General features: G+C 36.1%; 1 protein-coding gene across 1 annotated transcript; it reads right to left on the bottom strand.

Annotated features, from left to right (window-relative positions):
- Positions 1-644: 644 nt before the first annotated feature.
- Positions 645-16,395, bottom strand: LOC128223514 (neuronal acetylcholine receptor subunit alpha-2-like). Its single transcript, XM_052932792.1, has 9 exons — positions 16,275-16,395; positions 9,858-10,000; positions 9,250-9,294; positions 7,202-7,311; positions 5,718-5,823; positions 3,215-3,339; positions 1,934-2,049; positions 1,147-1,347; positions 645-1,054 (listed from the first exon to the last, which is right to left on the bottom strand). Exons 1-9 carry the CDS (start codon positions 16,321-16,323, stop codon positions 645-647), a joined length of 1,305 nt encoding a protein of 434 aa, XP_052788752.1. The 5' UTR covers positions 16,324-16,395.
- Positions 16,396-18,288: the final 1,893 nt, after the last annotated feature.

Here is an 18,288-nt window from a genome sequence, read left to right as displayed (position 1 = left end):
CAGATATTTCTCAACGCATTTAGGAGATCATAAATAAAAACGCGATATTATGAAAAAGCAACCTTCCTCCTTGTCTGGCAGATTTAAGGACTGCGACATCGGTTAGTAAATTACAGACTAAGAGCCGGCAAGCCTCTGCAAGACACCTTGGTGCAACCTAAGCTCCGATAAAAGATTCAAGGGTTATGTGATCTATGGGAAGGTGGTGAAGGAAGGAAGGATGGACGAGCGGATTTCCAAGTGCATTCTTACGACCACTTCCTCGGTAATACTGATACCTTATATTTAATTTCCATCTTCTTGTTTGATAGTTCACTCGTCATGCAACATAACAAAATAGCTTTTTGAAATGAATAGATATTAATCTGTATGTTTAAAAACGAATAATTGAGAAACATACAAATTCATTACATTTAATTACAAGTAGCATTCGCAATAACGCGAGTAACTCTCCCACTGGCGAAAAAACCTCGTGCGTGCTTAATATTGCTAATAACTATTTCCTTCGAGTTCCGGTACATAAACATTGGCACCTCCAATAATCAGCACAAATACAGTGTTGATGCTTAATAACCCACGAAGATAATGTTGATAGATTACCCGCTGGAGTAGGCGAGCACCGCCACGAAGATAATGTTGATAGATTACCCGCTGGAGTAGGCGAGCACCGCCACGAAGATAATGTTGATGAGAAGGGTAAGCGTCAGGAAAAGAATGAATATAGTCCTATCCAGAATTTCCGCCATTCGCACCCAAGTCACTTCGACATCAATGCTGCTTATTTGACTTGTTTCACGAGTCTGGGTAATGTTGACTCGGCTTCCACCGTTCGCTTCTTTGGTGTCCTTTAAAGGCGAAACCATGTTGCTTTGGGCATCCTCCTGTTCGTCTCCTCTCGGGAATTCCATACACAGAACCCTCGCACAAATCCTGGTTATCTTGACGAGCACGCACGAAGAACCTGGATTCCCCGGACGATGATGAATTAGCAAAATTAATACGGTGAGAAACACACCGAATGCTGCCATCACCATGACAACGCCCAGGTACACACCTTAAAATAAAGAGAAAGTTATAACGGCTTTTCATCAGGCCGTGAAAAGCTAGTATTATTTATCGAGGTTGCAAACGAATCGAAACTCTTACCTAGAACAGAGACGGTGATTGAAGTTGGTGGAAGGGAGTCTGACACGATAGTGAGCAGCACAGCGAGGGAGAGAAACACAGTTAGCACAAAGGACACCTTCTCCCCAGATTCCACTGGCACCATGAAGACCAGGGTAGCAAGGATGGAGGTCAGGATCACGGGCATCATAACGTTTAGGTTGTAAAATTGCGTCCGCCGCCCTGTAACACGATACAGTGTTTTGTGTAACTGATATATATATATAAGGAAGTGCGTCTCATTGCGTCTCTTTAGCCAACTCCATTGAAAAAAATTCACTTCCGGTTGGATGGAGCGACGCATCACATGATTATATCATCACATTTCGCCCCTACTTGCTACAGTAACAATGTTGGAGATCGTGTGAATGCAAATATGGGAGGGGGGGGGGGGGGTCATACCCTTAGGTCAATAGCATAAATACCTTTTAAGTGTTAGTATATAGTTGTAAGTCTCATATCCTATATAAAAAACGCTATCCTATTGATAAAGAGCAGTGGCATGATCAAGATGACAATTCCGTTCACCCCAAGCAAGACTGTAATTAATTACAAGTACAGATATGTCTTATTATGAAACATATATGCCTGTATTGCCATAGCGTGAGCAGAAGCAAAACAAACCAACAGTTTTGCACATTTCAATATGGCTTTTGTATTTACTTTTGAGATACCATCTTTTCCAAGATCCTTTGCCACTAATTATGGTCCGGCCTTGTTTTTACTTAAAACTAATTTGACAATCCACCAGCACTAACATGCTACTTACTGAGGTGTAGCCAGAAGTCGACCTGAGGGTAGATGACCACAGAGCCGTCCGGGAGGTGTTCTGTTAAGTTCATATCCTCAAGGGCAGTACCGACAATCATCCACTCGCCATGCTGCCTGCAGATACAGAGAGATATAATTGTCATGATACTTATTTCATGGTTAGGCTCCGCCTACTACGGAAACAAATCAAAACATCACTCTTATTCTCGCATAATTCATACCAGTAGCGAATGTAATAAAAGGGTCAATGGTTCAGCATCTTGTAGCACAATGATTTATTTTAACTGCAAGCTTTGTTTTGATATTCATGTACTTCCTGTTCAAGTCCGATTCGTGTCAATTTTCGATTGAAGTCTTTACTTCCTGGTGGCGACCTATATTGGATATTGGTACTCTTTATTAACTGACCTATTAATGTCTCAGTAGGATACATATATGGATAAATAAAGGTATAGCGATATTTGAAAGAATAAATGCAGTTGGCAAGGGTCACATTTAAACGGTAGGATTGGACGGTTTCACGAAGCCCTATATATTATGTCGATTTCGGTTGGTCGAGACATATCAGTCAAACGTTTTGTCTTAACGGATGCGTGTTTGTTCAGCGGATTAGCTTTAGGACATAACACGTGCCAAACAGGCAGTCCTACATGTGTTTCCCTTTATATGACATATTGGTACGCATTGGCATTATTCATATCACATGGTCAGCATGGCAAAATAATATTAGTATAGCAATAATGGCCTTCCATAAATCCCCGAGGCTAATTGCGAAGTGGAGTGTCAGTAAACCTACCCCGGACTTACATAAATTCATCATGGCTTACTGTCAAATGGGTGTCAGTTAGATATCCTAAACTACATATAATCATCTAGCCTAACTGCCAATAGAGTGTCAGTATAGCATTCATCGACTTCCACAAGTTCCTCAAAACCTACAACCAAAAAATTTAAAATATATTTATTTTGGGCTAACACAAGGTCCCCGAGGAGGGTCACTGACAAAGGAATGTAAAAGTATAGACATCATAAAATAACACAAACTCATCGAGGTCCTTCGTCAAAAGAATGTCATTATTGAAAGCATGGGCTTACAAAAATGTTCGATGTTATAAGAATGTCAGTAAAGCTATCAGTGACTCACAGTAGGTTCTCGGGGTCTCGAGTAAATAATAGACTAACACAAATTAACCCCTTGAGTCGTTACTGCCAGTATTGCTTTGCTGGACTTGAAAAGGCCTCGATGCTCACTTGTAAAGAATAGCAATCATGGACTTACACAAAGTCCTCGAGGTTCACTTCCTCGAAGAGATGGTCCAGACTCAGTTCATCTATCCGGAACCCCCAGCTCACAATCTCGATGGCGCATTTCTGCTCATCGTACGGATAATACGTGATGTCGACCTGCATTCGTTCAAACATTATTATGTGTGCTATATACGTTATGTACCGCTAAAAATCTTTTATTCTTTTTTTTCTCCTATATTTTTCTTATTTCTTAAGGAAGAGAATATTTTTAGATTGCGTAACTGACACTTTAAAAACTAAAATGATCAGATTTCTAAGAAAGTACAATGTATTTGATTTTAAAAGGTTTCTTGTCGCACTTTAGGATTATTTTTATCAAATTATTTCATTTCAATAAAGATACAAGAACTTATTGTGAAACTAATCGAAATCAACTTTAACACATTTCAGTCAGTTGTGAAAACAATTAATGGAAAAACAAAAGATATATCTCTAACAAACATTGTTCCTCAGTTGAAGAAAATACACACAATGATAAGATCTTTTTGTAAATAACTATACACAAGACTCGAATAAAACATGTTAGCTGTAATACTGACAGTAACATATTTCGGAAGCGGTAGTAATGACAGATATCAACACAAGGGCATGCTATAACACAAACGGGAAGTTGAGTAGATTGCATTTATCAGCATAATTGCTGATATTAATAACATAAACAACTGCAGCCAATCGTATTAAACACGTTAAGTTTTTGGTTTGGTCAAAGTTATCTTAACTATGAATTGATTGGTCAATATTTATCCAAAAATAACTATTTAAAATCAAATCGTTTTAATGAGTCAACAAGCCAAAAGATAATCTGTGGACAGCTTATCAAAGTTTTATACTACTGGCTGCTGAAAACAAAGAATTTTAGTACGTACGCATCATAACCTGCAAGAAATACGTATCGCAAAATACACATAGCCGTATTCGCCTAGTGCACACGGCCGTATACCGATCAACTAGTGTTATTTCATGACAAGTGTTATTCTACGATGCTAAGAACAAACCAAAATAGTTTGTCATGCGTTGTGTTTGTTCGAATAATTTCAGCTATGCCAGTTATAGCGACGACTGATGATTTTATCTTGTATATTCTTACAACCATGGATGAGATCATGTGCCTTCCGTACATCTGCGGTATAACATGATACATATATGGCAATGTACATATAGAAAAATCTTGATTCCGGTGCCATTTTATAGTTATACTATTAAAATATTATAAAATGACTGTAGGAAAACTCATTAAGCGTGCCTTTGGCGAGATTAATGTTGTATTAATCAAGGTGGAATTCGGCCGTATAATACTAGGTGGAATACGAGTATACGGTATATAGCCATTTGCATTGCGAGAGATTTGCCGCGTATATGAAAGAATGCCTGGAATTACATGTTTTAACACCCCTTTTATGACAATGACAACGATTCATTTATTATAATTATTGTAATTATTATAATTACTATTATTATTATTTGTTATTATTATTATTATTATTATTTATTTATTTATTTATTTATTTATTTATTTATTTATTATTTATTTATTTATTTATTTATTTATTTATTTATTTATTTATTTATTTATTTATTTATTTATTTATTTATATTTATTTTTTATTAATAAATTAAAAAATAGCATTATTGTCATAATTATAATAACACAGCTTGCCATTATCATTTATAACAAAGTGCAACAACAACAACAACAACAACTGACACAGCATGGTAATAAAATAGTAACAAAACGTCCATCCACCTCACAATGTGTTTGGAGGAGGCGCGGCGGTTCCCACTCCACCAGTCCCGAGAATTTCACCCTCAAGTTGAGATCCGGCGCTGATATCACCCCTATATTTGCTAATCTAAAACATACAGAACCGTTGGCATGGTAACCAGAGTTGTTTCTTAGCTGGTTTCAGTAAAGAGAAACTCGGCATAGGCAAGTTATAGTAGTGTCCAACATTCATTTGGTTGCCATGGTTACAGCAATACAACGTCTGTAAAAATCAGTTAATTGCCATAACAGTGGTAGGTGGACAGAGGTTTACGAGTTGAATTGACTCTAACAACTCAATGATAAAACCTGACAAAAACACAAATATCGAAATTATATGAAAGCAACAATATTTACCATTTATGCAACAACATACATATTTTGAAGGTTATTTTGACAAATACGTTTATGTAATATATATGACGAATTATGAAATTTATATCATGTGTTTGTGTTGTTGTTTTTTTCTTTGTAATTCAATATACTGTTGTGTTATAGTCTACATTTGCTACATAAATATAAAACAAGAGTCGGTATGATCTTTATTTGAGCTGAAAAGTTTATATAAGTATGATTAGTCTATCTGAAATAAAAAAAAAATCACACGCAAAATATGTATGCTTAATGACACAAACACTAAGCAACTAACATTCAAACAGCAAACCCTCTGTTGGCGAGAGCAACATTGGGTTGTCATGGTAACAAGTGTCACCTGACAGGACGTGGTAAGGATCTGGGGAAGGGTCCACTCCACGTGACCCGTGTGTAACACCCGTAACATTAAGGACCCGCCTTGTAGAGCTCCGAGGTCACGTAGCCTTTAAACATTAAATAGGGTTTCATGTATTTTGGCGAACTTCATTGATATAATATCGGCGTTCGCCTCTCAAATGGTCCTGGTTATACCACTGATTTAAAGACCGGTATCGGACCGTTGACTAAAATGGCGGCATTGCTACATTCCTTGCCGTTATATCGTTGGTTGTATGCCATTATCGATCAAGTTATCTGTCGTAGCGTAGGTTGCTCGACTATACGCCGTTTTGTCTTAGAAATGAATTCATCATTGATGTAATACGTACATGTCAAAACCATTTATATTGTATTCTTTTAATAGACGAGCTTTAAAAAAAAAATAAAAAAAGAAAATAAGAATAAAAAGAATGAAAAAACAACAGCAAAAACAAGGGTCATAATTATAATAACTGTGTAAAGTACGAAGGGAATTAAATGAAGGGTATTGAAGTTATAAGTGAAATTCCCAACTTGCCCTTAAACTTGAACTGGATGCCGACGCGGGGCGAGTAGTATAGCCCTCTTTATTTTTTGAATACTCAAGCTAAAAAGGACAGAAAATAGATAAAAAAAATAAACAAGGGCCATTATCTGTATTTATGATCATTTGGAGTTATGAAACCTTATTGTGCGATGACCGCGATAAACGGTGTGAAGTATGAAGTCGATTGAATGAACGTTATTGGAGATGTGAGTGAAAACCCCAAGCTGCCCTAAAACGTTAACCAAACTTACTAAGCCGATCAAGAACCATAATTTGTATTTAGGATAATATGGAGTAATGCATATGGAATAATGCAACCTAGTTGTGTGATGGTCCTGAACAACTGTTTGAAGTATTAAGTGAAATGAATGAAGGGTATAAAAGTTATAAGTGAAAATCCCACCCTGCCCTAAAACTTTAACCGCTCACAATGTGCCCTAAACTTTAACCTAAGTTCCTAGGTCAATCTGGGGCTATACTTTGTATCTAGGATGATATGGAGTTATGCAACCTAATTGTGTGATCGTCCGGAACAACTGTATGAAGTATGAAGTGAAATGAATGATAGGTATTGAAGTTGTAAGTGAAAATCCAAACTTGCCCTTAAGCTTTAACCGGACGCAGACGCCGACACCGGGGCGAGTAGTATAGCCCTCCTATTTTTTCAATAGTCGAGCTAAAACGCGAAGCTGCTACCCGAGAAGGTGTGATTGATATACCCGCATTGTAGTTGGTGCATGTATGCCAATCAAAATGAGTCAATAATAGATAGAATTATATTCGTTTGAATAATATATCACCTCGAGTGTAAACTAACTTAATACATTATTGACATGATACAATGTAGTATTTACGAACACGAATTTACCTAATTTATGGCTTTATTCGGATATGATCAATAACTATGTGCTACTTACGAGTTGTCAACAATGAGCTCGGGTTTCCAGATGTCTTTTGGTTTTGTAAACATATACTCAATGTCGTTCTTTTCCGTCTTGTTCCATTGCAATCGGTCATCTTGCCACTCCTGTAACAAAGGACACACTGATCAACATCGCTGTTATCAAGAACGCACTGATATCGTTGTAAAAAGTGCACACTGACATTGCTATTACCAAGGACGCACTGATATCTTTGCAAAAAGTGCACACTGACATCGCTGTTACCAAGGATGCACTGATATCGCTGTAAAAAGTGCACACCGTCATCGCTGTTACCAAGGACGCACTGATATCGTTGTAAAAAAGTGCACACTGACATCGCTGTTACCAAGGACGCACTGATATCGCTGTCAAAAGGACACACTGACATCGCTGTTACCAAGGATGCACTGATATCGCTGTACAAAGGAAACACTGACATCGCTGTAACCAAGGGCCACTGATATCGTTGTAAAAAAGGCACACTGACATCGCTGTTACCAAGGTCGCACTGATATCGCTGTAAAAAGTGCACACTGACATCGCTGTTACCAAGGACGCACTGATATCGTTGTAAAAAGTGCACACTGACATCGCTGTTACCAAGGACGCACTGATATCGTTGTTAAAAGGGCACACTAAATATTTGTTACCATTGGCGCACTGATAGCATAGAAACAACGGACGCATTGTCATTGTTGTAACTAAGGACACACTTATACCGTTATGAACAAGGACACTTTGGCATCGTTTAAACAAGGGCACACTAATATCGTTGTAGCCAGGAACACCTTGATAACCTTGTAGCCTAGGGCACACTGATATCGTTGTAACCAATTTCACACTGATATCGTTGTTACCAATGGCAAACTGATATCGTTGTAACCAATGGTACAATGATATGGTTGTAACCATAGCACACTGATATCGTTGTAAGCATGGCAGACTGATATCGTTGTAACCAATGGTACACTGATATCGCTGTATCCAAGGATGCACCGATATCGTTGTAACCAAGGATGCTATAATATCGTCGAAACAAATTGCACACTGATATCGTTCTTACCATAGGCATTCTGATATCGCTATATCCAAGGACGCACTAGTACCTTTTAACCAAGGACGCACTGATATCGCTGTAACCATGGGCAGACTGATATGGTTGTGACCATGGCACACTGATGTCGTTGTAACCATGGTGTACTTATATCGTTGTCACCATGGGTACACTGATATCGTGGTAACCATGGCACACTGATATCGTTGTTACCAACGGCACACTGATATCGTTGTTACCAAGGATGCTATAAGTCGGTTGTAATCAACGGCACACTGATATCGCTGAAACCATGGCACACTAATATCGTTGTAACCATGGCACTCTGATTTCGCTGTAACCATGGGCACACTGATATCGTTGTTACCATGGCACACTGATATCGCTGTAACCATGGCACACTGATATCGTTGTAACCATGGCGCACTGATATCGCTGTTACCAAGTCACACTGATATCGTTGTAACCATGGCACACTGATATCGTTGTAACCATGGCACACTGATATCGTTGTAACCATGGCACACTGATTTAGTTGTAACCATGGCACACTTATGTCGTCAACATGGCACACTGATATCGCTGTAACCATGGCACACTGATATGGATGTCAGCATGGCACACTGATATCGTTGTAACCTTGGCTCACCGATATCGCTGTAACTATGGGCACACTGATATCGCTGTAACCATGGCACACTGATATCGTTGTTAACAATGGTACACTGATATCGTGATAACCTGGGGCAAACTGATATTAATGTTATAACCAAGGGTACACTGAAGTCATTGTAGCCAAGGACACACTGATATCGTTGATGTCATCGTTATCATGTGTTATTTGTTACAACAAATGAAGGTTGCGTCAACATGCCGGGAATAATCAGTTGAATTCAGACCCCAAATTGTGCTCGTGGTCGCTTCCGTCTGTGGTACAAATGTAGGTACATAATTTAAAGACAGCTTCTTTATATGTGTTTACACTTACCAGTGTAAGCCAGCCCGCTACAGATAACTTTTGGCCTTTTATGTCCTGGAAAACAAATGAATCAAGCTAAGTAATTAAGAGACTCAGATATTAAAAGACTCAGATATTGAAATAAGCTAGTAACTGAACAACAGTCGCAAACGTTTGGACATATACGGACGTACACAGTATATCTCTATTAATGAAAATCGTGAAATATGATCATTTACTGTGCATATACTTGTACGGAATATTAATTTGTACAACTGCGTCTTACAGCATTTACTTAGGGAATTCATTCACAGATGGTGACAATACTTTGTTTCAAACTTTGTTCAAATTGAGCTTATTTGCTTACATTCATCAACTACATCTAACATGAAACAACAACTGTTGTCAGTCAATAATATTTACTTTCATAATTTTAATAAAAATGCTATCAGGAAAGGTTGTATTGATATTTCATCAATGCTACAATACTTTTGTGCACTTTTCACATTAAGCTATATTTTTTCGAAATACCCAATATAACATGAATCAGTCGATTTTAACTAAACCCTTGTATAAAATTGTATCGGACACGATTAGAAGATAACTGTGTATCCGAGTTAACTCCCATGATAACTTACCAATTCATCAATAGCCAGCACGTTAAGCCCTATTTTCACGTGCGTCACTTCCGCCGGGCGAGATATTGGGTCATAACCGGAACTGTACACTGTCTGGTTCCGGATTTCCGTTTCCATAGCAGCAGAATACGCGCCATCAGCAACTGTATAAATGAAATTCACTTCTTCTATTAGTTTAATGTTGTGGAACTAATGTCGTATACTGCGATTCATTATTGATTTATGATATTACATGTTTTAGTACAACAACCGCTTTATAGCTAAAGTTTTTATTTAAGTATTTAGGCATAAATACGGTAATTAATAAACGATCTCTGACGTCACTCTTTTCCCAGAATTTCTGATAGGTGGCGCTGTTTTAAGCGCTTTCATTGTTAAGCACACCGCCTGTTGAGCGGTCATTTTTATAGTTGAAATAAAAAAAACTCCAAAGTCTTGTCAAAAATATGTGTTGCACAATCTGGATTGTCACGATTTGTATTTTTGACATGACATTAATCATATGCATAGCAGTGCGATTTTCTGTATCGGCAGTCGAGTTTTGGAGATGGGCTAGTAGTTAGTTCTGGAGGTAGACGAGTAGCTAGTTTTGGAGATGAACAAGAGTCGGGTTTTGAGACGGATTGACAGTCTTGCTCGAACTATGTATGTTGTAATAACTGAATAAAACATGAAACTGGGAAACAGTGTCGTTGTGTTCAAATTGAGTTGAGTTGAGTTGAATTGAGTTGGACTGTTGAGTGTCGTTGGCTGTAACGCTACAGTAGTCCAGTGAAAAGTCACTTGACTAGGGTCGAAGGCTGATCCCCTTATTCACTACTAAAAACTTTTAATGCTTTTAATGTTTAAGGGCTGTTTGCGTGAATTCAATCAGGGCTTCCATGTGTTGTTGGTATGCATCACCGCACGTGAAAGAAATAGGGTTGTTCTAAGCAGGGATATATTCTATCTTTGTTATACATCCAGCTAGATAATAATGGCTGATACTTTCACTTCTGCAAAAATCCAGGCCTGGGATAGTCCTTTGGTTGCGTAAATAAACCAAAAGCCAAATGTTTGTAAATCGGATGCAAAATGCACATATGTTTGGAGGCAATATATCTTTGTCAGACAATGTAGTTTAAATGTACAATCTTTATATAGTGATTACACTGAAAAATCTGAAAATCTAGATAAAATAGTTATCATTATGGTAAATTTAGTTTCAGTTATAAGAGTTGTAATAAGCAATTACAACAATAAATCATTGACGGTGAATGGCCGAAATTCATACCTGCTCATATATATATATAGCACCGTGTACCACAGTGGCTTAAGAGATTAACCTAAATTTCCGAATATTGCATTAAAAAAAACAACAGCTTTTTTCATCCACGAACCGGAAATAGATTATTGACAGCTACGTCATCAGCTATAATTTTGCGTGAGAGGCGTCTCACGGGTAGCAGAGTAGACATATAACACTCTTTTCAAAAAGAGGGTACTGGCAGTTTAAATGAAAGTTGAAACGAAATGTGTTTTCTGATTTTTTTGGTGACGGACGCGTCAGACCTCTATAGCAATGTTTTAAGACATTCTCGTGTACTATCGATGCTGCGGTTCTGCTAAGATAAGGCCAAATAAAAAATAGGTGCGTTTCAGGTAACGCTGCCAAAAAAAATAGGGTAGGTAGGTTGGAATATTTTTATATATATATTTTTTTTTGATATATTGATTTCAGTAACTGTTGACTCAGACAGTAACAAAAATAAAAGTCATCAATTTTCAGGTCTATCAGTAGTTTTTTTAAACATTTTCCATGCTTCAAAGGAAACATTCTTTATTTGTCTGGTTAAATACTTTGACAATGATGGTTGGATTTCAACTAAGTTACATTTATGGTACACCACTCTGCTATTATTTAAGACTTTCCAGGAACGGTTTCACTTTTCTTTATGCACCCTTTTGCTTCCAATCACCCTCTGTAGAATGCTAACCTCCCTGTAACATAATTACATGAAGAGTGGGACAGCAAATTTACCATATAAGCCATCAGCCAAGGAAACCTCAATGCTGTCAAGAGGACCTGGGGGTTCAGGTTTGAAGAACAAGTAAGATGCAGGTTTTATTGCCAAAATTGCACAATTAAGTCTGACATATCAATCCGAAAGTCAGTATCTGACACATTTGTATCTGACAAGAAAATATAGTTCAAGAATTGAAATATACCTGCCACACAAGCACAAACTACCCGTAATTCACCTTAGAGTTCGGACAATCTAAAATTCGGACATCCATTATTATTTTCAAAAAATAATTTATTTTAGGTACCTAATTTTGGACACCCAAAGGACATCGATTGTAACTTTTACAGTTACTTAGTCTCACAGACAAAACTTATTGATCTTTATCGTTACAATGCCTGGCTAGATTACCTAACCGTATACATCACTGTGATAAGTTAGTTGGTTACTACCCATCCTAAACGATTTATTGCCTGTTGAAAAGGATGTGTGATATATTTAATGGAGAATTAAAGAAACAACAAGGGCAATCAAGAGATTAAGAAAACACAGACATGTCATGTTTGTAAAACGATCCGCCAATAAACTTTGAAACTTGTACCACACTTTTAATATAGACTTTATGAAGCAATAATCGTACAGTAATACTCATTGTAACATCAATAGAACAATAAAAATCAACACATTCAATGATATAGGTAACTATTTAATGTGATGAATTAAAGTTAGAAATGCAATACGAATTACAATCGAAAACACCACTCAGAAACATTAATCCTGCATAGCAATATACATGCTTCCATGAGATCCTCGTGGGTATAACTGAGAGTTATGTGACGTCACACAATGTGACTGTTTAATCTGAAGCCGATAAAAGGTGTTTATTCATTTCAATGCATGTACGAAATGGTGTTGAATGGGATTTTAATTAACTAGATGAAGGAGTTACAATTAATAACCATTGATAACTACGGATAAATTAATAAGTGGTAAAATGCAGACATGAAGAAAAAAGACAGGTTTACCATACATGTAGATAAAATGTAAAAATGGTTATTTTCAATGAATTTGGAGAGCGAAAAATTAATTATTTTAAGGTGTACGAACTCTAAGGTGAAGTACGGTAAATACATTCAGAAATCCAACTCTAATATTGTAAACTTTACGTACATACATTTCGTAACAAATGCTTTTCGTACCCAAATCACATTTTTTTCAGGGGAAAATAGGTTAGGGTCGGCGGGAAAAAATAGGGTCGGTCGGGTAACCTGAAACAGACCTATTTTTTATTTTGCTTAACCGATTTTCATTTTAATAGTTTATTATTCACTCGTTTTTTAGTACACACACTTTATGAACATTAATCAATGAACTTTCATCATGCATCTATGTTCCAAAAAATAACGAAATCACATTTAAATTGAACATGACATAAATACATAACAAATTACTACGCAGCCATTATTTGAATGAAAAAAGTGTTAGCAAAGTTATTGCGGATACTTACTGGATAAACACAGTTTCCTTAGTTTTAGAGTTTGTTTCATGAAACATGGGTATTCAGTCTTCCCTCACTGTCAGAGACCAATCTGGTTCTCTTGAAGAAATGTCGTTTTCCAGGTAAAGAGTGGAGACCACGCTAGGTTGTGGATAAATTATGTAGCGTGGGTGGGGTTATAATTAATCATTTTGATTGTGAATTGTTGTGTGGATTTTGCGGGAAATTCTTAGTTCGTATTACAACGACAAACAATTTAAAATGGTATTTGAACGATGATACTACATCTTAGTTATGTTCGAACAGTTGTTTTCGTAATTTGTTTTTATAAAAGCAAATGTTTCAGCTTAAGTTCAAGAAAACGTTTGAACAATAGGATTACCATTTTTTTTATTAACAGTTAGTTGTTTATTTCCAAATTTATCTTTATCAATATCAAATTGGTATTTTCACTGTTGTTATTTCACTTATAAAACTACACATTTTATCGCAAAGCATAACAGAAAATGTTTCCCTTTTTAGTTTTATATATCGAAGTTATCGATAGTCTGCCTCGGATTTTAAAAAAAGAAAATGGTTCTGTATAAAGAAAATATTATTACAGTGTAAAATGATTGTATGATTGGCATAAACTAATTCAATCTGTCTAACAGGGTAAAGTTCTAACAGTCATAACATATTTGCAAAAATATATAATCTATCAATTGGCAACACTCTCCAATGTTCCAAAGTTTTTGTTGAGTCCGTCAGGGAGAAAATAGTTCTCCGATTTTATTTTCTACTTACCATAACGATTAGGACGAATTCATTAAAAGAACATGTTCAGGTGTTTCTGATAGAAGTGAATGAAAATGAAGCAATGATGTATCTTCAATTACTTATCCTCTTGTACGCTGACGAAACTGTTCTCTTTCCATACAATGAAAGTGTTTTTCAACAAAGTCTAAATTGTTTTCAAAGACTAAAACAATTGTTTTGGGTGCCAGAAATTTTATTTTGGCATTGACATCTATAGATATAGAGACAGTTAAGGAAAACAAATAAATACATGTCTATTTCTCGTCCACTGGAAGCTTTAAAAACTACCGTCAACATTTTATTAGCTAGGCTAATTAAGCAATTAATACTGCTCGATTTCTCAGAAATAATAACCTATACTTTCCTTTAGGCATACAACTCTAGTTTTTATGCTACTATTATTCCCGTTCTTACGTACGGATGTGAATCCTGGGGATTTGAAAACCTTGATCTGTTGGAGCAACTTCATTGTATGTTTGCACCGGATAACATATAAGAGAAAGAGTACTCTACGTTACATGCGCTACTCGGAATTTTGTAGATACCCTTTAAGTTTTAGTCTTAAAACCAGAATGGTAAGTTAATGGAGTAAATTTGTTTCATCCCATAACTCAAAAACAAGTTTGTTGACCTATAATTGCATGTTACATAGCAATAATTCCGTCTATGTTGATTATAACAAGTCATTTGATTTAATGGGTTGATTCATACGTTTGGCTTAACCAGTACCTGCAAAACATGTTAGTATAATTCTTTAAATCTAATCTTGTAGATAATTTCAACAAACTTGTTTTGAACAATTTTATATTTCTTCTTAAGGTAGAATGTATTCTCTGTTTAAGTCTGATGTAAAATTAAAAGAATCCCTTTATATCATATCAGAATCTCCACATACATGTAAGCATGCAAATTTTCCAAATATTTGCTACTAGCAACCACTAATTTCCTGTCGAAGTCGGTAGATGGAGAACAAAGGCTGTACCACATGTCAATAGAATGTGTAGTCTTTCTAGTCTAAACAAAATTGGTGACGAAATGCGCTAATCACAAATATGTCCACTTTTTAACACTATTAGAAAAAAGTATACATTGTCGTTTTAACTCAAGACCTAATGTGTTGGATTTAGAGAAGTTAACTGTAAGAATCAGGATATCTTACGAAAAACAGCATTTTTTTGTTAAAATCTTAGTTTATCACTTAAATCTGCACTCTCACATATTGAACGTTTTGACAACCCATGGAAACTTGTTATATAAGACTGCTGACAAGAAATTAGATCGCGTTTTTTTTTATATTTATGTTCAAAACATGATGTTTTACGCATTTTTCTGAAACCGTTAGTAACGGTTTAAGCCATAAAACATTAATTTTCGAACAGAAATATGAAAAACTACGATCTGATTTTTTGTAAGCAATCTTATATCAATGGTTTGCAGAAATTTTCTCTTTCAAAGACAACAAATAAAGTTGTAAAAATGGTATATCTGTGAGAGTGCAGCTTTAACACGAAGTTGATAATGTTTTGAAATATGTTTTTTATCTTAATACTGTATTGTTTATAGTGTACCTTAATTAAAATAAGTGAATTTGATTAACCATTACCTTTTTATTAAAAAATGTATTATTTGAACTAACCACATTCCATCACCTAATCATAAATATTTTGTATAATGATTATAGATTCCAAACCTGTTGTGAAGCCGCCTTTAATCCACCGCTCTATACAGTGTCCTCATGTAGTATGATATTCACATGTTTTTACTAAATTTAAACTGTGAAATAATAATAGAATATTGAGTTGAGTTGATTTGAGTTGTAACTATTTTATCAGCTGTCACAATCGCAAAGCTGTAATGAGTGCATTACATTCAAGGCAAAGTCATTGGTTGTTTTTCCATCTGCATCATATTCGATTGTAAAAACTGTCTGTTTTGTATATATCTGTACAACTACACAGCTTTGCATTTTTAATATAATTTATGGCATAACAGGTTTTTGTTTTATTACAAACCTTTTATTGCCTTTTTCATTATGATTTTACTGGGTAAACAATTATTGACATAAGTTTTTTTTAAATTATTATTATTATTATTATTATTATTATTATTATAACATACCAGTCAGAAAAATAATAAGTGTGATAATCCCTATTTCCAGATGGTACATCCTCGCTATCAACTATCCTGCCACTAAATGTCTGAATGCCTCTGGAAAAGTATGGTTCCAAACCAATAATCTCTGGGATTGGGCTGCTAAATATGTTCGACTTTCTGCGCGAGACTCCTTTTAAATAGAAGTCCACCCAGTATCTATTGTTTAAAATACACGCATCGGATCTGTATAACACAGCATTTAAGCAAATCATACGATGGCAATATTACCAAATATTATTAATTTATATTGTTTACACCTATTTCAGATCAAACCAATTACTTCCGTTACTTTAAGGGCGTGGACTTGAATGGACCTTGGTCTGGGCGATCCTGGGCCCCGTTTCATTAAACATCGTAAGGCTCAAGATCATAATTGTGTAGGCGTAACTCCGTTTGTTTGTTTTTCGGCGTAAACTGCGTTTCACACAAAAATATAGTAAGAACACTATACGAAGAGATTCTGCCCGTAACATTACGGTTGCACCCGAGCGCTCTTAGCAGCGTAAGGTTTACGACTTAAATTTCTTAATTAAACGGGGCCCTGGGGCTTAGGCGGACTTTGTGCTATGTCAAACGTTGACTTGGGGGAACCTTGGGTTAGGGGGACATTGGGCCTGAGAGGCCATAAGCTTGGCCGGACCTTGGGCCTAGGCGGACCTTGTGCCTGGGCGAACATTGGGTCTGGGCGGACATTGGGCCTGGGCGGACATTGGGCCTGGGCGGACATTGGGCTCCTCTTACAGATTACAACAACGCGCGTTCGTTCTTTATCACTATATTCGTACAAGACTTATACGCTTTTCATAAAACAGTTTATGTTATTTCCTGTTTTGAGCCTTCAAAAGCAATCATTGTTACATGTTCCTTAAAACTTTGTTTCTTTAAGTGATTGCTAATGTACTGTATTTGAGTGTTTTGGTATGATGTTTCGAAATTGTGTCAACACTAGTAACTATTTGCCAAAAGCGGAGCTTAAAGCTGTATTGAAAATAAACGTGTTACTGAAACGTTCACTCAACAATGAGTGTCTTTCACGGACTTAGTTTGAATGAAAAGGCAAACAAATCATTGGGAAATTCTCCATGTTGAAACTTTCTGCGTGTTTGTTTTATTACAGTGTTGACCGAATGATGTGTCCGATGGCAGGTTGATGGATGGATAGATGCATGCATGCATGCTCGAATGAATGAATGAATGAATGAATGAATGAATGAATGAATGAATGAATGAATGAATGAATGAATGAATGAATGAATGAATGAATGAATGAATGAATGAATGAATGAATGAATGAATGAATGAATGAATGAATGAATGAATGAATGAATGAATGAATGAATGAATGAAATGAATGAATGAATGAATGAATGAATGAATGAATGAATGAATGAATGAATGAATGAATGAATGATGAACGAACGAACGAACGAACGAACGAACGAACGAACGAACGAACGAACGAATGAATTTGATCGTGCCATCTGATCGTTAAACACTAAAATATCCTAGTTACAATACACGGTATAACTATTTTCTCACTAAAATATCGTCTCAGAACCGGATAGTTCTGTCTAATACACTTTTTGATCAATATTGATTAATGTGCTTACAAATTGGGAATTTGTTGTCGAAGGGTATCTTTGTAATGATAAAATCATTGAATATTGAATGAAATATTCATCATATATCATTTAAATAGAGCTCGTCCCTCGATAGTTTGTCCTGATGCCTGGACCTGACGATTAATTGGCGATATAATGCTCCCTTTGATCAAAGCTCAGAATCAATTGCCAACTGTACTTAATGAACTATGAACGGAAATACAAAAAAGGTAAAAGAAGCAATCCAATTACACTAGACATCAAGTACAGTAGTATTTTCATTGGTCTGCACGCTCTACTGGCTTACTTTATATTGCGCTTCCAAACTTGAGCTAGGATATTCCGCTTTGGCAATGTTTCATGGAATATATCGCTCA

This window comes from Mya arenaria, chromosome 17 (assembly GCF_026914265.1).
Source record: "Mya arenaria isolate MELC-2E11 chromosome 17, ASM2691426v1".
NCBI lineage: Eukaryota > Metazoa > Mollusca > Bivalvia > Myida > Myidae > Mya > Mya arenaria.
The sequence above is the reverse complement of the archived record's forward strand: the minus strand, read 5'-3'. Positions and strand labels throughout refer to the sequence as shown.

Coding starts and splice junctions, on each gene's coding strand:
- LOC128223514 (XM_052932792.1), bottom strand. CDS start 16,323: ATGTACCATCTGGAAATAGGGATTATCACACTTATTATTTTTCTGACT. Junction 9,295..9,857: donor TGCTGGCTATTGATGAATTG/GTAAGTTATCAT, acceptor TTTGTTTTCCAG/GACATAAAAGGCCAAAAGTT. Junction 1,348..1,933: donor CGACTTCTGGCTACACCTCA/GTAAGTAGCATG, acceptor ATCGTGTTACAG/GGCGGCGGACGCAATTTTAC.